The sequence below is a fragment of the Thunnus thynnus genome, chromosome 4 (assembly GCF_963924715.1).
Source record: "Thunnus thynnus chromosome 4, fThuThy2.1, whole genome shotgun sequence".
Taxonomy (NCBI): domain Eukaryota; kingdom Metazoa; phylum Chordata; class Actinopteri; order Scombriformes; family Scombridae; genus Thunnus; species Thunnus thynnus.
The window spans coordinates 3648857-3672797 of record NC_089520.1 but is presented as its reverse complement, the minus strand read 5'-3'; the positions used below and the strand labels follow the sequence as shown (position 1 = coordinate 3672797).

The following is a 23941-nucleotide window of genomic DNA, read 5'->3' as shown; positions in this document are numbered from 1 at the left end:
CTCACAACAACAGTAAACAGAGAAGGTGTTGATGGCGTGTTGGTTAATATTGCTACATATATTATATAAAACCTTAAACGAACAAGTATTTTTTAGATGAAAACAGGAAGTACTATCTGATTTTTTTCCTATTTTTATTTCCTTTTTCAGCACTTTTGCTGCACAAATATGTTATGAGAGGACAAACGATGAGATCACATGATGCAAAATCTGCTGTTTATCTTTTTATCTATTTGGCTTCTTTATCTTCACACAATGCAACATGCTCACCGTGTCATGTGACAGGTGGAGTCGTTTCTGATTCCTCTCCATGCAAGTTAATTTAGGCTCTACAGACGATGGACTGCACTCGTTCAATCATTACGACATGCTAAGCTTTTTAAACATGGATAATTGCTTATTGTTACTTGTAAACATCCTCCTCTTACACCCACAAACCTTTACATTTCTATATTATGTCTCCTGTAACAAACCAAAGGATCAGAAGAAGCGTCTTTGTGCTGTTTATCTGCCTCCTCAGTGCTTCCATACATAACATCTGTTTGTCTGTGTGTGACTCCATCACGCCAGCATCCTTTCTCTCATCTTTGTCTGTTTACTGTCCTGTTATCCATCCAACCACACTGTGTTGCAAATATGAAAGTCACCTCCATCTATCACCTCTCCGTCTCGCCATCCATCCACACGAAACCCGTGTGTTTCCTGTTGCTGGATTCGTATTTAACAGTAGCTATAAGAGGACATTTGTGTTTTCAGTTACACAACAACACACAGACTAATGTGAGGTCTGTCAGGATGGAAATGGGAAAATCTGTCACACAGAAGCTGACAAAGACAGTTTCGTCTTTCATCTCTGGCAGACAAGCAAAGACAAAAAAGTCTGTTAACACGGAGGCGACGGCAGAAGACAGTAAGTGGCGGGACGAGAGGAAGATGAGCGACGCCACACAACAGACAGAGAACGGTGACAGATTTAGATTTCAATTTAAATCACATAATCTCACCCGTCTATATGTGTATGTACAGAAGGATATCCAATAAAAAGCATATAGAGTGACGGAGAATAACCAAAGAGCTTTAAGACAGAAATGCAACGAGGGACTGAGGATAAAGTGATAAAAGTCTGTGACAGAGAGACAAACATCACAGATCTGAACGTCTAACTGCTTCCAGCCTGCACAGCTTCAACCAAACAACCTGACTATAAACTCCTCTATAATGTTCTCTACTGTCTTACCTGTAACACTATCACTTTACAGCTCGAGTCCCAAAGTCTTGAGGTCACGACCTTCATGTAGCTCACGAAAACAACAGTGTTTCATACTTATGATGCAGGGCAAACAAACTGAATCCATTAAGTCTTTTGTTATTGGCTCTGAGATACAGAACAGTGTAGAAATATTCATTAATTACTTAAAAAAACTAAAAGTTGTGCAGTAGATGACCCTGAACACAGACTCTCTGTTTCTATGAATACATAACATGTTCAACAAGGATAGAGCATATATTAGCCTGGAAAAATAGTTTAAAATTGCAGTAAGTATATAATATAGTACACTGTGAATGTAAATAAACTCAACTGCAATGGTCATGTGTTCAGGAAACTAAACATTTTTCAATCTTTTTGAGAGTGAACAGGCTCAACTTAAAACAAAGAGATGAAGAGTAAAGAGCAGAAGGTTCAAACAACTACAAACAGCTTGAAAGAGAGAAAGATGTAACCTGTGGCCTCATCCACAGCTCCTCACCATCCTGTTTGCCCTTTGACACCAGATTAAACTGCACAACATGCACACTAGCACTGACAGAGCAGGTAGGAAGTAGAGCAATTCTCAATACAAACTGTGACAAAGTGAATGGCAGAGAAAGGACACAATGCTGCTGGTTTCTCAGTGTGAACATGAGCAAATGTGAGTTACTTTACATATCTGAGGGAAGGAATCAGTGTTTGCTTCCATTTGTGCAAAATGTTTCAAGGCCTCTGTGTGTGAATCGTAGCGTGTCAGCCAGTATAACAGGTGAATACGCTGCACAGTGAGTGATATAAGTCTAAACATCTTTAACATCCAGAAACCATTAAAGGAAAAACATCAAACCAATGAAGCTGAAGCCAAGAATCACCAACTACAGACTAACATCCACACACACTGTGGAACTTTTTTGTTTCTGAGTTTGTTTGTTTTGTTTGTTTCTGGATGTCAGAAACATCCAGTAGATACAGGAACTGGTGGGGAGACTCATGAATTTATGAAGAAGATTACCATAACAGTGCTGGAAGGTCTCTTCATGTTTTTTTAATAGCTGGACTGAGAACAAACAAACACTCACAACAACACCCGATAGAAACTTTACAGTTGCACCACTTGTTTCCTTGTTTGAGCTGATCACATTTTCCTCAGAATAAATGTGCAAATAATACTGTAACTCCATCCTTTATGATATTGTAATGAAACCAGCCTTGTGAAGACTATTAACTAAATGAACTATGCTTAACTTTTATAGATCGTGGCAGGTGGAACTGTAAAGCAGCTCAAGTGTCTTCGTTGACTGAATCTGTTGAGCTTTTCTTGGTGTTTGACACAATAAAGTGCAGTGAACAGTATAAAGATCTGCAGTGGTGTGAAATACTAAAAGCAGAATATTCTGTGCTGCTCACCACATAGAGCTGCTTCCATAGTAAGGCCCATTCCTGCAGCGTGGACGTCACCTCAGTAACGATGGGGTCTTCAAGAGGCACCACGGTCTCATGTGGTCTGTAGAGGAGAAGAAGATTCACAGAAACATTATTGTTTAAACAGGACTCAGATATAAAGTAAAGAACACACAAAGAGCATCATGTCCACCACACAACTGCTTTAACAGTGAGTAGTGAACAGAAACCAAATACGAGGTTGGCCTCGTTTGTCTCCACAGAACTTGATTTATTGTGTTGTGTTACATACAGTTAGACTTCAGTAATGGTGAAATAAAGTGAGTTCACCACAGAGGTATAACAGCACATTGACAGCTACCCATCATATCCTTGTTAACCAAAGAGAATCCAGTGATGTGATGTGTAACAGCAGAAAAAATGTTCACACCGACCAACAATAAACTATCACGTAGCGTTCAGGTTAAGTTGGATAAAACAACACTCATTAACTCCAAAAATTGTTTGATTGTTTTTACTATATGTAGAGTTGCTTTTTAAGAATAGCTTTTTTCTAGTGAAGTGTTCAAAGTAACAGTGATGAGTCAATCGCACCAAGTCCGCCCACAACACAACACTCCTCGTTAGCCTTCAGCTATCAAAAACTGACAAAAAAACTTTGTTTCTCAGAATCAAAGGAGAAATAATTGATGGCTTGATGAATAAACTGACGACCTTAACATTAACCTATCAGATTGTTGAATTATCAAGGAAACTTTTGTGTTTTTGTGTGGACAAACGTTAAAGATATCATTAAAAGAAAACCTTAACATGCTGACAGTGAGGAAACTCCAGTCAGCCAATCGTAAAGCTTCAAATTCTGGATTTCAAATTCAATTCTTCCCGGAGTCTCTCTAACATCTATGTTTTTTATTGAAAGAACATCATCAGAAGGTTACATAAAACAACACAAATAACAACTCAGATAACTGCACAAAGACAATGATTCAAAAAACATGTAACTACAAAGATTATGAAAGTTAAATGCACATTTCTTGCTAGAAATTTTATCAAAACACATTTTAATGCTGCAACTACCTTAAAATATTGCATTTTTTTGTTTTCACAGACAAAAACTTGACAGTCATGTGACATAAACACAGGCCAATAGAAAAGAAGAGGCCAAAAAAACCCCCCCAAAACATAGGTATCTCACAATTTTAGAGCTGTTATACTACATTTTGCGCTGTGGACCAACGTAGCTATTAGACATTTTGATGTGAGACTTGGTTGTAAGAGAACAGAAAAAAAAGATACACATCCAGCATGTAGAAGTTAATAATGAACACGAGGATGCAGAAAGTATTTTTCACTTCACTGTGTCTTCATAATCCATAAAAGTAAAAAAGACACCTTGTCCACAGTTAGGTACAAACCCTCCTCATGCTTCCAAACTAAGAAAGAACCTCAGTTCATCTCATTAACTTTAAAAAAAATCCTCTTTATACATAATAATAAGTGAAAGCTGCGTCTCCGTCTCTGGAGTCAGGAATATTAGTCTACCTCTCTCTGTCTCACACACACTTCTTTATTCTTCCTCTTCTTCCCTCCCTGACTCTTGGTTTTTCCTCTTTCTCTCTGTCTCATAACTGATTAATTAATAAAAGCCATTGTGCTAGATTAGCTGATCTCCCAGCTGAGCCGTCGCTGGCGGCTGCCTGGTGATTTCACCCACATTAGTTACACTTGTATCTCAGACGCTTCTCCTCCTCTTCTCCTCTGTTCTACTTTTCATTTAATCTAATCTCTCCTTCCTTTTTCCCCTCCTTCCTTCTGTTCCTTCTTTCACTTCACCGCCTCGCTCTTTTCTTCTCGTTCTGGCACATTTCCATCACTCTTTCTTCTTTCTTATCTATATCAACCCTCTCCTCTGATACTGCTATTGTTACCTTTTCTCTCTCGGTTTTCTCTTTCATCTCCTCTCTCTTCTTTTTGTGTGGAAATGTGCGTCCATATTTACTCCCAGCGTATATAAAACGCCTCTTCTCTCTCATCGCTCTCTGAACTCCAAGCTGCCACTTCGGTCCTCCATCAGTCACAAGCCACGTTTGTATCCGTCTTCATATTTCTATCTCCTCTTCTGTTATTCTCTGTGTAAATCTTTAATTCTTAAATACACTTCCTGGTAGAAGAGAGATTTCGGGGGATTCTGTTTGTGTTTGCTTGGTTCAGAAAATATTTAAAGCCCCCCAGCTGTGCATAAAACTTAAAAACTATTTTATATTCTGTCTTTTGGCTACTTTGACTTTGTTTCACTACAAATCCAGTCATGTGATTTCATCTTCTTCTTTTATCAATAAGTGTACATTACAGACAGAACTTTGTGACATATTTCTTCAAATACTGATTCAAACGATGTGTCTGTTTAGTACAAATATTCAGATCTGAACAGCTAAATCTATGGAGGTGATTCATTCCCTGGTTTAGATCAGTATATAAGATCAGATTTCTTCTTCCTGAACTAGTGATGAGATGATTCACGCATCAATCTTTCATTCAAACGTCACTTTAAAGTGAACGAGTTGAAGTGAATTTCGGATCAGTCGGTGTCTGCAGCCGGACCGAAGCTCATTAAAGGTCTCAGCATGTCATGTGTTTGCTCTAGTTAGAGAAAGAGAACATCAACACTGGAGACACTGAGTCTGATGTTAGAACAAAGGCAACTGTTATCTGTCTAGCATGGATACAACTTTAGTTCTGGTTCACTGGTCTCCAGCCCCGGGCTTAATCAACCACACACACTCCAACCTCCCTGTTCATTCACAGCTGGCCTTAAACGAACCCAAACACTCACCGCTTGATATCGAAAAACCAAGCGGTGATTCATTCATTAAATCACCAGAAACTGGAAATGTATGGATGAGTAGCTCAGCTGCTACACTGGATATTAATGAAGTAGAAAGACATGACTTAGGTAAAAGAGATCTGAGATGGATAAAAAGAATCAGATTTTTCCAAACAAGTGGGAATGTTGCCAAAGAGCCACATTAGCTCAGTTAGGATGTGCGACAAAACTCTGTAGACTGAAGATCAGCGGTTTCATGAAAGTGATTTGTGAACACTGCTTACATGCAGATTGCAAACGGTGCCACTGACCTGTTTCACAGATTTCATTTCATTTCATTTCGCACATGGTTCACATGTAGGGATGTGCAGGTATCACATTTTCATGGTTCAATTATCGAAGGTAAAAATATCACAGTAAACGATATTATCATGGTAAACAGTATTATCATGTTTCCTGAAATCTCTTACATATACAAACTGTCTCACAAACATGGTGTCAGAGATAAAACCATCCAACTCCATATGCTGATAAATAAAGCACAAATAGATCATTTATTTGTTCAAAGGATCAACTTTAATTCAGCTCCGTCTCCTCTCTGATACACTGTGCAGCCTTATTTGAAGTTAATAGTGAGAAACCACAGACAAGAAAATGAAGTATTCAGTGTGTTTACATGACATAAGTATGTAACCAGGTTACAGTTGGCCTTCTCAAGTAACTGTGATGTAATCAATAAACTGGGTTTGTGTAATCAAAGTAGTGGATGTAAGACACCAGGTTCCCAGAGAAAGTTGATTTCAGGTTTCTGATCGACACACATGCAGGTCAAAGACTTCAGACAGGAAGGTGACAGCAGAGCTGGTGTGACATGACGATACATCCTTGAAATTACATCAAATTCCATCCAAAGTCTGATCGAAACTTACAAGATGTCGCCTTTAGAAGTGTTAACAAGTCGTTTGATACCGCTGAACGCTTCACTGTTCAGATTCAAATTCAGACGCCGTCACGCTGTGAGGAAAAGCTCCGCTCGCTGCACCGTCAGTCTGCTCCCACCTTATAATAATAATAAGACCTCACACTGTACAGTCTCTGGCTCCGACACACACAGTCAGCGTTCAATAACTACGACTGTTACAATAAGAATAATAACATTAAGGGAGAAATCAGATTACGGACCTGCTGCATGTAAACATGCTTTCCAGTTACCTGCATAACCTGGTTTCTCTGAGTTACCTGGATACTGAAGTGCATGTAAACGCATTTTCTCTCTCTAACACACACACACACACACACACACACAACACACACATATAACGATATTTGTCATCCTGTACGAGACTGTAAAATCTCCATCTCTCTCCACTCTAAACTCCTCCTCTTCTTCTGCCCTGCAGCTCTACTTAAAACAGTAAAGGATTCACTAATTCCAATTAATTTACTCTCCCGGCCTTTAATTAAAAAACTCTTGTGCAAATGGAGACATGCTATGTAATTCTGATTAATCTCAAATAGAGCTGAGAAATATGGACAAACAATATCACAATATCACAATATTTCTGACCAAATACCTTGATATCAATGTTGCTACAATATTGTAGAAATGACTGTTGGTGCTTTCACAAAATATTTACACAATGAGATTTTTGATAAATAATCATCAGTAATGTGGATGTAATGACTAAGTGGGTAAAGGAAAATAATACTTTACTGTAATGCAGCTTTTAAAACCAGGAAACACTTCAGATATATCACGATATCCAAAGGCTAAGATGATATCTAGTCTCATATCATGATATTGATACAATATTGATATATTACCCCGCCATAATCTGACATAATAAAAAAAGAAAAACATGAACCTTTTCCAATAATTATGCAAATGTATTAAAATATGTACCCTTGAACTTGGAAGGGAATCAGCAATGAGGAGGTTCATACCTTATTTAGAGAGAATAGTCTCAAAACAACTGATCCCAACAGGAAACAGGATTTCATTAAATTACCCTTTAAACATCTTTAGCTACAAGAAGAAGAAAAGGCCTCCAAGCACAGTGGAAAATAAAGTACATTCAACTGTGGCATCATCCCAGACAGACGAGAGCAACTTAAGCTTATATAGCAAATCAGTGTTGCAGTGACTGATATACTGTACATATTGCTATTGGGGAAAAATAGACTATTTGCTCTATGTTGAATTTTCACACAGTGTACTTTACTGCTTTTATTGTACAAGGCACTTTTTCACAGTGTGACACGGCTGAGAGTAGAGTACACTGGAGAAAAACGACCAGGGAGATGTTGTGTTTGGAGGCTGCAGAGGCCTGGGAGGTGATTTGGACTCTTTCAGTTTCTGAGGAAATAATACACAGAGACGATGGCGTGATAATGTGATAAAAGTATCAAGCTGAAGGGGCTCATTCATCTTGGAATTCAGGACCGGCACTCAAATAATAAGTGGAGAACATTTTCCCACAGTCAGCAGATAATGAGCTTTTCTCTCAGCTCTGTTCTACCAACTGGACAAACGTTAAGCTGCTCATGTTGTCCATCAAGGTTTAGTTACATGACCTTCAGATTTCTAAGATATTTTTAAGTGTGACTATACTTTTTAGTAGGGATGCACAATATTGGATTTTTTGCTGATATCCGATATGCTGATATTTCCAACTCATTGTGGCCGATTGTCGATACCGATATATGCACATATTTTTTTCCAGCTGGCTGAGGAGACTATTATGCGTGCAAGTATAGATTGTACTAAGTATGATCAAGAAAGACAATATATGAAGGAAGAACTTAGGAAGACTGGAGTTCAGGAGCTCATCATTAAAACTTTAATGAACCTGCCAAGTGGGAGCAGCAGTCGAGTTTTCTTTGAGTTTATTAGACAGACAGGATTAATGTGCAGGATTTAATCTCTGGTCCACACTCCGGAGCAGAAGGTGGCGGTAATGCACCTAATACGCTGGTTGCCAACCGCTGTTATAAACCAAAAAGAAGAATTTTTTTTTCCAAACAGAGTGGTACATCAGGCGGTGGAGGGGAAGGCGACATATCGGCCTCTCATAATCGGCAGAATTTGCTGATGCCGATATTTCATTTTAGAGCTTTTATCGGCCGATACCAATGACCTGCCGATAATATCGTGCATCCCTACTTTTTAAGATTGGATGTAATGTCCCAATAAGCCACGACCTTCACACATTTAAAAGGAATCTAAAAGCAGTGCATTGCATTTAGTCTGAAACAGATTGTATCCAGACACTGGAAAAGTTATTTATACTTCATCATATTACTGCTCAGTTTAATGTCCAACCCTCTTTCATTCTCCATTGTCTTTCTGTTGTTTACTCTGTTCATACTATCACATAGAACTGATTAAATATATCACATATTCTCTCTCTCTTAAAAAGTGAACTTATGGCTGCTCACCTACAATCACTTCACCTTGATTTAAAACAGGCAATACTGACATCTGTGTGACACATGCAGTTATGACAGAAAATTATATAACAGGAAAGAAGAGAGGATGAAAAAAGACAAAGGTGAAGAGAGAAAGATGGTGGAGAGATAAATGTTTGGGTAGGTAAGGAGACAATAAGAGGATGTTATTGTAATAACTGTGTTGCCATTATGTGAATCATTGCTGTGCCCCCCCCCCCGAAAAGAAGGAGAGCAGCTGTGTTTATAATGTTGCAATAAATGTATGTGTTATATTAATCTAAATTCAGTCCCCAGAAGTTATGTAGACGGAGCTTGTTGTAGTCTTAGAAGTTGGTAACTTACCCTCGGTTGGTGACGACAGCTTTCTTCAAGTGAATGTAGCTGGCTGGGAAAACCCCCTGGAGAGACAGAGACAGGAAATGACAGTTGAGACAGATAATTAAAGGATAAAACTGTCCTTTGTATAACTACACTAATGAGGATATACTGTATATAGCCACATGCACCACAAATGTTTCATTGAATAAGGCTCCAGGATGACAGACAGTGTTTTAACCTGTTCATAACAGAGGAAAAGTCAGTGGATCACAAGACATTAAGATTCATCTTCTGGAAACTATAAATCTCACATTTAATGGCAATTGTTCCAATATTTGTTGCCAATAGATTTAATTCACTGCACAGTGAGTGTAAACGTTGTTCACCCTCCACTGCGTCCTAACCTGTAACACCAGCTGACAGAACAAGCAGAATGTATGTAGAGTATGAAGACTACCTGCTCTGTAACTGCAGCGCTACAACACATGCCCTGTGTCTCAGAGGTGCACTGTTCAATAATTCATGTAAGATACCGTGAAGGTTATAATGGGAGCTGCTAGCATGCTGGACAGGTTGCTTCATTTGTATGACTGGAGCGCCTGTACGTACAGTAACCAGTCACATAGAAATGTCACCTTCTGGTTAACTTTTACTGTCATTCAAGTCCTTTAAAAGCAAGTATTTAAAGTGACAATCCACAAGACTATGACTTCATATAGTTTGATATAACTCATTTTCATTCAGGAGTCACTAAAAACTGAGTATAAACTAATCCACCATTATTTTATGTCATCAATCAGCGATACTGCTGCAAAACAGACATTTACTACAAAGTTTCAGCCTCACTATTATAACTTTACTATAAATGTACCATTATTTGTTTTACACTATGTTACAGCTCAGTTCATATGTGTCATTTTTAGTACAATGCCTGTTCGAGATCATTTTACTGTGAGTAGATGAGTCATTAGATGGAGCTGCTTTGTTTCTCGTTAGCATTTTATCCTCAGAGACAGTATTTAGTATTTGTTTGCAGAATTTCAACAAAATTTCTCGGCTACGTTTCTTTCAAATTAGCTCATTTTTCAAACATACACTGTTATATGTGAGGCAGAGAGTGTGTCAGTGGATCTGTGACCACTCTCACTATTCAAGAGTAAAAGTAAGCATCACTTCTTGCTGTGCTGGATATCTGAAATGAAAAGTATTTGTTCTAGCTGTTCCTACTTTATCTTTATACACTATACATGCTGCTGTACGCTGTGGAAGTAATTAGGCATTTTGTGTCATAAAATCTTTGGATCTCAAGTGACTGGGGGAAAGTTTTTATGGAAATTACGTCTGAAAGATACGAAAAGATGAGTTGAATGAACAAAGTGGAGCTGGTGCTGCAGCGGTCTGCTGAGGGAAACCTTCACACCGGAGGGATTTTATTCATATTCTACTACATGTTTCAGTGAGGAGAAGAAGAGCGGAGGCAGGGAGGAGGGAGGGAGTCTATTTTGGACGTGTGCCTGTCTATTTGTGCCCGCTGGTTGTTTGTTCATGTATGAAAACATACTGTACATGCTTTTATGTGTGTGTGTGTCCTATTAATGTGCTCCTTCACTTGTCAGCCGGCCTGCATGCTGATGCAGAGAATGTATGTACAGTATTAGCTTTGGTGCCTACATGTCTATGTGTGAATATATGTCCTATCTGTACTTGCAGCCTCCGGCGGTTAGTAAGGAAAGCCATCCTGAGCCATCATACATAATAACCCAACTGTCTTCTGGGTAACAGATCAGCTGCTTCTCCTGTCGACAGATATGTATTCCGCTACGCCTGTCAAACGACCTTTTAGGGTCAAACATTGCATAATAAAACACAGGAGAGCACTTTCTACTGTTATAGTGTGAATGTATTTTTGGAAGAGACAAAGAGGGTGTTGGAGAGAGAGAGAGAGAGAGAGAGAGAGAGAGTGTGGAAGAAATGAGAACAATAGCACTAAGGAGAAATAGAGTAGCTGTGGTTAGCCATGCATTTGACAGCAGTGGTTCAGAGGTGGCGGCCCTGCCTTCAGAGAGCTCGCTCAATTACCTGTCTGCCCAGAGCCATAAACACATACAGAACTGTTCTCTTCATAGTCGTACTGGCCTCATAACTGTGCTGTCCCTTTAAAACACTGAGGATACTCTACTGTTCTGTCATCTGATGTTAGTTTTAACATATTCATTTAACCTTTTTGACCATTCTAATGTTTTAAAGCATGAGCCCCCAAGGACGTCCAAATACATACAGATTGGGCACAGTGGTGGAATATAATGAATATATTGGAGTTTTTTACTCTACTACAATTATTTGATAGCAGCTTAGTGGTTACTTAGCCAATTATGTTTGTAATAATAATAATAATATTGGTGATGATGATGAATAATGTAATAGTAATTATAGTAATTATTATAGATTAACCCACCAGACAGTATATAAAGTAGTGCAACCACCTGAACCAACTGCACCAGTAAAGTGCTACTTACACATTAATGAAGCAGTAACAATAATCTAATAATACACAATAATGTGAGTCTCACAGGAGACTTTCTTTCTGCATAATGAATACCTTTAGTTTTGAAACGTTTTGCTCCATTAATTCATTAATATTTCTGCACTTTAACTTAGTAATATTTTGGATTTGGGCCAAAGTAAAAGGTTTGAATACATCTGTGATAACTGATGACTCTCAGTGTGTTTAAAGAGGCTGTTCTCCACAGTGGAAAAGTTTGGTTTGTAAGATTTTAGCCCAATTTTTACTATTATGAAAGTCAGCAGAGTTTAGTTCATTTGCATCACAGTTTTCTTCTTTGATGTTTTCTCTCTTTTTTTTAAAGTATTTTATTTCTGTTTTTCAAATAGTGTACAAACCATACAGCCAGACAATGACACTACAAACACGCTCACTGTACATTACAGACGTTTCAAAAATAAATGAACAGACAATTAAATAAATTAAGACGTAACAATTAAGATAAAAAAAATGGAACTACTAAGGGTACGTAAAACAATAGAGAGAAAGAAAAACATAAGTAGATAAGTTAACTTTAGCCACAGCAGAATATTCACTAGTGTGGTGAGAATAGAGAGAACATGCAGGCGATCATTCAGTTGATAAAATGTTATATACCATATTTTATAAGAAAGAAAAGATCTCATTCCTTAATGAGTAGGTTATCTTTTCCAGAGTTATGCAACTGTTGGCTTGTGAGAGCAACTATCCAGCTGGCAATGGGACTGACTGAATTTCATTGCAACATATTTCTTGGCAAGTAGGATTTCTATAAGCTTGATGGAATGACGATGTGTAAGATTAGAATTTGAGAGGTCGCCCAAAAGACATATCTCAGGATCCATGGCAAAGTAACTCCATGAATTGTGGATAAAGCATCACAGATCTCCTGCCAAAGACCTTGTAGTTTACTGCACTGCCAAGAGGGATGAAGGGAAGTGTCGTCTACTAGACCACATCTAAAACAAAGGGGTGAGAGACTGGAGTTAAACCCATGTAGCTTGGAATGGGTGAGATAAATCTGATGTAAAAAACTGAATTGAAATAACCTATAACTTGAATTTAGTGTGCATGTAGCACCATTGCAACATAAAGCCCTCCAAAGTTCTCAAACAGTCTCTATATCTAAACCCCTGTCCAACCTAAGTCTAGATCTTTCCGGTTCAGAGAAGGTAACAGGGCTTCATAAACCTTACAGATGGTTCTAACCACTGGTTGATCGTCATGGAAAAGAAGTTCAGTGAGTGACATCTTAGGTAGTTTCCACTGTCCTTGAAGGTTAACCCCTAAAATTTCTACAATAAATACTTAAAAAAATGTTGTCAGGTAGTTGATATTTGCTTTAATTGCTCGAAGGACATGAAAGTTCTATATCACAACGCTCCAAGACTCAAAGTTTCTATTTTGATACAACATAGGAATGAACCTATTTCCCTAGAAGGGACTGTTGGGGGACGATGAGCTTCCTCACTACTGTAGCTGCAGTAGTGACGGTGTTTGCTGCAGGTCCGATGGTCCCGACTAAATCAATCCACTGTGGTAACAGTCTCACTTGTAGTTTATAGATGTAGGATGTCTCCCAAAAGTGATCAGACACAAAGCATTTTGTTACATTATTGCCTATTGTACAGCTGGCAAGAGAGATATTTACTTTAAGACCTTTTAATACATTCAAAAGTAAAACTAAATTCAATGCTTTTCAAGGCTTTTCAAGACCTACAGATACTCTGGAGTTAACACAGAGCAGCGTTAATGTGACAATAAAGACATCAGATATAACCCAGGTTGTATGAAACAAGCATGTGCATGGACACACACACACACACACACACACACACACACACACACACACACATAAGCAGTACATCTTGTTCCTGTCTCTCTGCTTAGTTAACTATGACAATGGATGGTTGTTAACAGGTCAGTGCATTCAGAACACCCCAGGCTCTTCTCTGATGCTACCTGGCTCAAACCGTGTGTGTGTGTGTGTGTGTGTGTGTGTGTGTGTGTGTGTGTGACAGGCGGGAGGTCATCAGAGTGTTGTGTTGTTCCCAATTTAGCTGATGGTGTTGAAGCACTGGTTCACTTAAAAAGGTCAGCTTGTTACAGAAAAAGGGAGAAAAGAGGGAGACACGAAGAGATGAAAATAAACTAGACAGAGAGAGAAAAAGACAAAATCTTAACAAAGGAAACAAGAGGCACAAAGACGAGTGAACAAGAGAGGGATGGAAAGAAAAGAAAAAGAGGCTGCTGCGTTAGCAGCGGTAAAAATGTCATCCACCCACAAATAATACAGCTTCCCTCTGGATCAGTCAGCTGCAAATACTGTCTGTCACCTTGTTTTGACCTGTTTTAAGTGCCTTCCAGGGCCTGAGATGAGTCTGAGATATGATGTATCTCAACAAACAGTCAAAGGAAACAAAGAGACAAGATAAACTGAGCTTAAACACTGATTATTAGAGACAGAAACATGTATAGTGGAGATAAAAAAACTGATAGAGGGGGCAGACAGATGATTATAATACACAGACACATAATTACATACCCATCTCCCTTCCTTTCCATCTATAACAGATGTTTACTGTTTATCAAAGACACATAACATCCAATTGTTTGTTTCCTACAGTTGTCCAGAAGACAAATCCAAGCAAATCCAAATAATGGTTTATTATCCACCTAAATACCCCAAAGCACCGCGGTGTCCAACAGGCTCTATTGTTCATAGAGTGTGTGATTGTGTACAAATGTGCATCTGTTTTATGAAAGCAACATTTGTTTTATACACTAATATATCATCCAATGTCAAACTGTGTGAAGAGAACGCTGAGGGCTCTCATATCCAGGACTGTTCAAGTGCTCAGGTGTTCTCTGGATGTGACACAGTTCATTTCATGGATTGTTAGTTGTTTATGATTTAGCCTTGCGTGAGAGCCTCCGCGTCTCTGATCATTTAAATTAGGGACATCAAACTCAAGAGAGGTTTCGTGATAAAGTTTGACATGTTCACATCAACACAAACGGTCCTCTAAATTAAACACGCTGCTGGTCCTTTCACTCCTGAACGACACACAGAAGTGTTTTCACATCAGCAGGACAACCATTACAAAAAAAAACATTTGGTCAGGCTTAGCGTCATGGTTTGGGGTAAAATAAATACTTTGTTAAAGTTAGTGGACCTTCGTTGTCATGGTTACAATAACAACCACATGGTTAAAGTTAGAGAGTGAATGGTTTTTAACACACAACGTTGACTCGCGGTTGGAAAGTATTTGTTAACCTGTCTGTCCACTAGGGATGTGCAGAGAGCCCAGTATTTGTATTTGTATCTGTAATTGTTGAGGCAGCAAAATTATTTGTATTTGTATTCGAAAGAAAGAGGTTTAAAAATCCTGTGTTTGCTTTTATTACGCTTTTAGTTTTAGAAAATACAATAAGTGTTCGTGAAGTGTTCCCTTTGGAGCACTTTATTTGTGTTAGTAGTTCAGCTTTATCTCTGGGGAACACCTCCAACTCTGGGAGTGATGTCCAAATTAATGAAATGTGCGTCATGTAGCAGGTGGTTGTGACTCCCCTCGCTGAGACCTGCTGATAGACGTAACAGCGGAGCAGAGGAGAGACACTGAGATAGCGATGTAACTGACCTTTAGGGCACACCCCTACTGTACACCTTGACCTACTTCCTATGTGGACTTTGTTGATACCTGATTTCCTCCTTTGCTCCCGTCATGATTACTACGATCCCTCAGGAGCTTCAGTCACTTGGATGTAAACATCTGTCATTTTGGGGCATTTATTTAAACAACAGACCCTGCTGTTTGTCTTTTGAAGGCAGTCTCCGCCAGCATTATATATATTCCTTTAGTTCCTTATACTTAGGAAGGAGAAAATAATGCATTGCTACCATATGTTTGTTTAAATTATTAATGTAATGTATACTTAACTCTGTTTAACGTCCACTGACTGCAATATGCATCTGACTCGCATAATATAACACAGAACATGAGAAATGCATTTTTAATTTTTGAATTTAACATGACAGTATGTATGTAGTATGTGTAGTTCTGTAGATGGAGCAAACAGTACAGAGATTCCAGCTGTTTCTCCATTTTCTCAACTAATATGAACTCCACATGAGATCAGTTACAGCAGAGACTAGAGTCCATCACGCTGCTTTTGTCTCTGTTAGAGAGACAAGAAGCAGACAGCAGCTCTGTCTCTAAAGTTTAATGTGGGTGTTCCTTTTCACTGCTGCCGTAAATTATTCAACATCTCGCCATCTGCAACAGTCAGTCCATCTGTTTTAATGGCCAGTCTGACTCCTCTAACCTTCATCACAAAACAGTCTCCATATCTAGATTCATCGTTTCTGCTCAAAACGCTGCTGAACGAGAGCGACTCACATCAAGTTAACTCACTGTATGTTTAAACACTTTCATACCACACAGACTACAAGTATTCAGTATGTTTTTATCAACATCTCACATACTGTATATAAAAATCAAATGAAAACAAAAATCAAACTTCAACAGCTTTTATGAAAAACTACTTTTGTATTTGTTTTATAGCCTTTCTGAGCAGTTATGATTTGATTCATATACATTTCACAGTAAAGACAGACGCATTAGATGTTCACAGGTCCTTCTATCCACACACCTGTAACTCGTTCATGTAATAGGGGTGTGCCCGAATACAAATACGTTATTCGGCAAAGCACAAATAGTGGGTTTTTTTATGAATATTTGTTTCATACAAATATTTGAAAAATTATTTGTTTTTGGGAAGAAAAAAAAAAACATGTTAAATACCAGCATGCAGGTCGGTTACATCACTATCTCAGTGTCTCTCCTCTGCTCCGCTGTGACGTCTATCAGCAGGTCTCAACGAGGGGAGTCACATCCACCTGCTACATGACGCACATTTCCTAATTTGGACATCAATCCCGGAGTTGGGGGTGCTCCCCAGAGATAAAGCTGAACTACTAACACAAATGAAGTGCTCCCACGGCAACACTTAATGAACACTTATTGTAACACTTTAATTTTCTAAAATTAAAAGCATGATAAAAACAAAAACAGGATTTTTAAACCTCTTTCCACTTTTATTCCAATACAGATACAAATAATTTTGCTGCCTCAACAAATACAGATACAAATACATATACTGAGCCCTCTGCACATCCCTATCATATAATGTCTTGTGCTTCTTACTTGCTTGTATTTTATTCCATCTCCAGCTGAAACACATTGATGTTGATATAAAATGCTTTTTATTATTATACTCAGGACTCAGAGTGACTGGATTTTTTCCTGTGATTTGCAGTCATCATGGCTTTTGACTCCAAAGGGCTTCTTTGTCCACTGAGTGTGATTTTTAGAAAAAACATTTTATTTTTTGTTCACTCCAGATCTCTCTTTCTTTGGAGAGCTTTCTTCTTTCTATTTGTGTTTTTTATTATACAGGGAAGGCACCTTGATCCTGGAAGAAACCATTTGCTGCACTGTCATATTTATTGCTATCAGGACAAATAAAACTTTTGAAAAAACATGATAAGACAATAAATTCCCCAAAAGATACTAAACTAATCAAACTGTTGTTAAAGGGTTCTAATAAGATGAGCTGCTTAACTCAAGTTGACCCACCACAGGGAAACACTGAGATGCTTCAGGCCCTTAAATAAGCTGTGAATCGTCAGAAAACTGAAATTAATTTGATGGAGAAAGTTCACGAAGCTGCAGTCTGCTTCATCGTATCAGCAGCAGACTCTCTAATGACTTGCTGATGTTTGCTTTTTTCTCTCTGCCTCTCCGCCGTGCTTTTGCTTTGCTAGACTATTAAATATTTGATACTTTTCGTAACCTTGCTGCTGAATGTAGGTGAAAACGCCCCCGGTGATAAATTATTTCACTTTGTGATTTTGGACACAGACATTACTAAAAAAAGATGCTGAAATATCGTCTCTTCCAAATCTGAGCAAAAAGCTATTTTGTGGCCAGTTCTGACTTGCAAATTGAGGAAAGTGGGTGTTACTACAGTTGTTGGAAGATTAGCTGAACAGTGATTATTGAAAACACTTTTTCATTTCATTATAACTTCAAACATGGAATTTGTCAAACACAAGCTGTTGCCAAAGAGCTGTTGAGGTGGAGGTGAAGATTGATATGGGTCTGATCATTTTAAATAAGTTTGTAATAAAAACTATAAATGCTAAAAATAACATATTATGAGACACAAAGAAGAGCGGAGTTAGAATCCAGAGGCCACGACGTTTGTCACCTTCCCCAAGTGGTCCTGAATGTGCAAAAGTTATGTAAGATTGCACAAAAACGCATATGATCTGAAAATGGTGTCTACAGTATGAGTCTTACTGTAAATGTATAATAGACAGTCAAGTCAAACAAATCTGAGGACTGTGGGTCATTTCACTGAAATCTGGCTTTCACCAAGCAGCCGAATCACATCAAATCTCCACAAGATTATGTCTAAAAAAAAGACAGTTTCAGTTTCAGAACAGGGACAGATTTGACGTAAATGCTTTCCTTAATTTGACACAGTGGCTTCAGTAAACCACGACGCTGAAGAACAGCTCAAATATTCCAGTTTAGTCACAGTACATTTACTCACAGTGTTTATGTCCGATCTTAAATCAGACAGGTAGGACTGGCTTTAAGAACCCATGGTGCTTGAAATGAACTCAAATACTTAAGTCTCTATATACGGGATGCTTTGAAAGGGTTTGCATATCATCTTGTGAGAGGTAGGGAACTGAGGCTGATGGAATTAAAAACACTGTTTTAGTTCAGTAGCAGGTTATTGGCTGTGAAAGGAACAAAAGGTTACAGTGCAGCATTAAGAGAGAGAGAGTCCTTGCTGATCTCTGCTTATAAAGACAGTGAGCGGTGTCCTCTTAGTCACGGTAGAGAAATAAAACCAAGAAAACACTTATGTACTTTGATCAAAATCAGTTGAGCACGCTGCAATCAAACACTGCACAAAAGTTCAAGTCGAAGTTTACATCATTAGAAGCCTGCGTCGTGCTTAATGTGTTGCTTCACCATTTTTTGGCTCATTTAGCAAACTCATCTTAACTTGACCACTTAGCATCAGTGGGTGAAATACTGTAGATCTCCCGGCTCATCAGTTGTGAACACACATAGAGGTCGGTGTGCTAAGTGCTACAGAGTAAATGTTTTTTCATGACTAATATATCACTCCCAGTCCTATCCTCCTTTTTCAGATCAATCTGTTTTCAAAGGTCAGGCCCTCCCAGTAAATCTAAACATGCAAGAGTGAAATGGGAGGCAAACAACTGTATGGGGCTGTGGAGACACGGGGGACAAGCATGGATAACGCCATGGTGCCGGTCTTGTGTCAAAGTGTGTCCCCCTTCAAATAGAGTTTACCTCCTGTCAAAATGATATTCCATATATCCAGCAGTGCCTTTCTCCCTGGTTGAGGTTTGGGTTAACATTAGGCGTTGCAGAGATAACTGGTCAGGGTTAGACATTAGAGGGGGAAACACATATTAACAGGAAAACAGTGTTTGACACAATACTGGTCACTAGAAGCACATTTACGTCCGTTTTGACAGTTTCTGTGTTGGTACCTGTGTCGTAGCTCTACTAGCGGCTCTACTTCCAGAGGCTCTCCCAGTTGGTAAGTGCCAGTACGTAGTCATAGTCCTGCTGTTGATTATGTTAACGTTACTGTTGGTCAGCCCTCAATATCTTTTTAAGCGCTGAATATAGCACAGTTACAGGTGGGCCCATATGTTGTGTTTACTGCCAAAGAAGGTGTTCATGTCCAACAGCGTCCGTGAAGGCTTGCTAACTTTACCAACTACGTTACAGCTAGAAGCTAAAGCAGGCTAAATGAGCTTTGAAACAGAGGTCTCCAACCATCAATACAGATAAATAATGATCAGAGAACAGCAGTTATTATAAGCTATAACTCCCACATCAACTCTCCTGGTTAAAGTCTGATCCTCTCAATGAGAAATTTGATTGAAACGATCTTGTTTGTGATTGGCCAAACATTCACCAGTCTGCTTTTATACAGTACTGAGTGTATGTAAAATAATTTTTCACTGATGATGTGTCTTATTGTAGACACAAGAAATTCAAAGTACTTGTTTCATCCTTTAGGTGGCGCATTGAGCCTGTTTTTTTTTTCAAAAGTATCGGCACATATGTGTTTAACTGTAAACAAAATTATTAGTATTGTTTTATTCTAAGTCAAGTGATAATTAGAAGTTCACTATTAAAATGTTTTTTGAGTGTAGTTCCTATTTATGTCCATTCCTCCTGTGTTTTTCATCACTGTCGTATAGTACATTGTGTCTCTTCGAGTCTCCTGCTCCAGTTTTTACTGCTGCACAGTAATTATACTCTCTTTTGTTCCATTCTTCATCACACCTGCTGATGAGCTTGTGAAAAACCATCATTCATTGTTTTCTCAGCAGTTCTGACATGTAGAAAACAGGAAAAGAGCAGTTTTGTCCTTCTATTATCCTTAAAGAAATGTATCTTCCTCTACCAACCTTAACCCTCCCGTCGATTCTACTCTTCTATTCTTCTTCTGAGCTCTTCTGTTGTATTCTGTCCTGTTCATTGTCCTTGTTGGAAGCATGAAAAGGGAGTTGTGTAATTCCCACATACAGCTCCATGTAGCATTATAATGTACTCCGGTCTATAATTTCACACAGCGGTTCTGACTTGGCTGGGATGATAAAATAACAGTGATTACATCACAACTGCAGAACTTTCTCTCCTTTGTTGTTGTTTGATTCTTCAACAATAAGCGTCTTTCTTAATAGTCTGAGAGGGAGACATTTCTACTGCAGTGAGATTGTGCTATTAGCTTCATGAAGGCACCAATGTATTCATACTCTGTTCTCCTTTTCAGTTTTAACATGTCTTTCTCTCTCTAACTCTTTCTTTAAGCGTTTTAAGGCTTCTTTCAGCCTGCAGGTCTTCCAGCTAAATTCCAAACTGCTGCTCATTTCTGATATTTTTGGATGACTGTTCACATCGAGTCATATTTCATAGTGATACGAACTGACAGCATTGTCCAAAAGATGCACATGCTCTCCACAACAATAAAAAAACATTGGTTTTGTACCTGCGTCTCTCCTGCTGGTTTCAGCATATTTTGGTTACAGTTTGAGCCTTTGAGTTTTCACTGAAACGTCTCCCTAAATACCAGTCAGGACACAGTTTCACCTCCATCGTAACTTGTTATCTCAATTATAAAATCTCATCTCAATTATTGTTATCTCAATAATGTCTCAGCCAGGCTATTTACAGTGCCAGAATTATCTTCTCTTTTTTTTCCAAGAAATGTCAAAATTCTCTGGTCCCAGCTTCTTCAGTGTTGTTTTTGCTGTTTTTATGTGTCATCATTAGTTGCAGCTCTACTCCAGAACAAAAAACAGAAGGGTTTTCTGATCTGACGTCCCCAGTCAGCAGGATGACATCATTTGTCAGCAGGATGACATCATTTGTCAGCAGGTCGACATCATTTTTTATGGTTTTTTGCCTCCAAAACCCTCAAAAATAAACTGCCTCCTCCCCACGCAGACTTTTGCTGTGTCTCAAATCGTGTACTTCTGTACGTACCCTTAACATTTTGAGTGCATAAGTGCGTTCACACTGAGGAGTATGGGAAATAAAGTGCACTGTGAGAACCCGGATAATGCAATCAAAACGGTCAAAAAGTTGAGTGTGGAACCATGGACACTTCTCGCCCTAAATGGTCGCCATCTTGGCTACGTAGCGGAAGGGGAGGGACCACTTTTCAAACTGGAAATGGCGGCCGGATACGTTGTAACTACGGTGAACATCACCACATTATACAAATGTAAGTTATACATGTGTTTTTAGCGCTAAGCACCACTCTACTGTTGTTGGATATAAGCCATCAGTATGTTTTTTGGGTTAATTTAGCAGTCTGTAATGATTTGGTAGTGCGAACAATAATGTGAATGCTAACGCTAGCTAATGCTAATTTGTGGTCGTCATTTCCAGTAAGTGCACAACGGCTGTGTTTGATTTGAGACAACACTACCCTGTAGAAATTTGCGCACTATGCTAGTAAGTACATATTGAACACAGTGTACCACATGAAAATGTACTAACAGAAGTATGTGATTTGAGACACAGCTTTTGTGTCTCTATAATAACGTCACCTGATTTCATTCTTTGTTCCCGTCATAATTACTACGGCTGCTGGAGGGCGCTGACACTTGGACATTAACACATATTATTTTGAGGCGCTTGCTTGGAGTTTCGTTCAATTACACATAAGGGGAATGACTCAAACATCTTATATCACTCCAATGTGACATTTATCATGACTCATGCTGAATATGAGCATCATTCCAGATTGTGTTACACCATCAAATTATTTTACTGTGCTCATCTTTCTGAGAGAGGGACGGCCGGCTCTGCAATGTCAACATTTTCCATTTTTATACTCATAGATTCTTGTGTTTTCTGGTTGTTTCTCACAGTTTCTCACTCAGAACAAACTGAACTACAGCTCTCTGAAGAATGTTAAAATGTTGTTTTAAACATCACAGTCTTCTTAGCTTATATAGCATTTCCATGTATTGTATGTAAACAGTCTTCCATCTTTTGTTTCTTCTTCTGTTCAGTTTGAATATTACTCTTCTCACCTGGCTAAAAAGAAATCAAATAAGTGTGAGTCAACACCTCTGAGTTTGAACAGATTTCCTATTCCTTTCTAAATGACATACAAACACACAGTCAACCTACAGTAGCAGCTCACAGAGCCAGACGGTGTCCGAGCTGTCTTGACCGTATTTGTATTACGCCAGGTGTAATCTCCACACCGCTCCCTGCAGAGAGAAGCCTTTTACACCTGCTGTTTGACTGCAGTGAGGAGCTCGACATCCCAGTGTGATAAAACCCAGAAAAACCAAACAGACAGACACCAATATATCTCCTTTCTATCTCTGTCATTTTTTCCTTTTCAACAGTTTGCTTTCAGGTGTCCAACGTGTGATACAGGAGAATTTTCAGGGGTCGATAACTTTGACTGGTGTTTAGTGCTTGTAATGTTGTTTATTTAATGTTGCTAAAAGAGAATGTAGTATCAGAATGCACAGCAGGCAAATGTTGAAAGCAGAGACCACACACACACACACGCACACACACACACACACAGAGATACACAAAGTGACACCTGTTTCTAGCATATGTCACAGTTAACTTTTGACCTCTACTTTTTGACCTCTGATGCTCTTTGTAAATATGAAGACAGCACATAAGTGATTATGTTTTATCTAATAATCTAGTTATCTGAACTACAAATAAGTGCAAAACCTGTTCTGGTTTTACATGTGAGTTTCCTGCAATATGACTGGATGATATATTTTTTCTACAACTGACTGGAATTTTTAATATCTGTCTTGAAATCTGAGTATATACACAGCTAAAATATCAGCTAAACATCTTAAAAACTGTAAAACCATATTTGCATAAGTTTATATTGTATCTGACACACAGACAGACGGCGTCCCTCTGTAACGTCTGCCAGTACATGCTGAGAAACCAGGCCAGCTCTCGAGCTCATCCACACAAGTTTATGTACATTATTGGACTTGAATTAAGATTATGAATGATTTTGCTTTAATAATCATTAGTTGTGCTTAGTAAACATGACAGAGCTTAAAAAAACATCATGTAATCTAAATATTTAAGCTCATATTCAATGTCTAAATGCAATACATTAAGTCTAAAAATCCTGATTTGAACATAAATCTTATTTATTAAATGAAAAGCAATGATGGCTTGTGTTTTACTAAATGTCTGGTGTGTACAGTGTGTAGAGTTGATGTTGATATCATTATTTGGGGTCTTTGCAGAGACCAGCAGATGAGCAGAATATGAGAGCAGAGAGCCAAACTGTGCTGATCCATGTTTAAATGGACTGATGACCGTGACTAATGCACAGCAAGCCCAGTCCCAATGGCCCCACTGATTGCGCGTGTGTGTGTGTGTGTGTGTGTGTGTGTGTGTGTGTGTGTGTGTGTTCTCTGTCCGACACTCTACCTGATTGGTCAAATCTCTGCTGGAAGGTGACTGGACAGGAAGTTGCTTCCACTGAACAGAGCCAAGCACACACACATGCACAGACA

The 23941-nt window shown here is 38.7% G+C and overlaps 1 protein-coding gene across 13 annotated transcripts in view; it reads right to left on the bottom strand.

The window, feature by feature from the left end:
* Window positions 1–23941, bottom strand: part of LOC137180918 (dedicator of cytokinesis protein 3-like) — a 213562-nt gene that overhangs the window by 100700 nt on the left and 88921 nt on the right. For all 13 annotated transcript variants that reach the window (XM_067586217.1, XM_067586223.1, XM_067586211.1 and 10 more), the window contains 2 exons: window positions 9267–9322; window positions 2657–2753 (listed from right to left, as the gene is read on the bottom strand). In XM_067586217.1, coding sequence (XP_067442318.1) covers window positions 2657–2753; window positions 9267–9322 — 153 coding nt within the window. The remainder of the gene's footprint in view (window positions 1–2656; window positions 2754–9266; window positions 9323–23941) is intronic.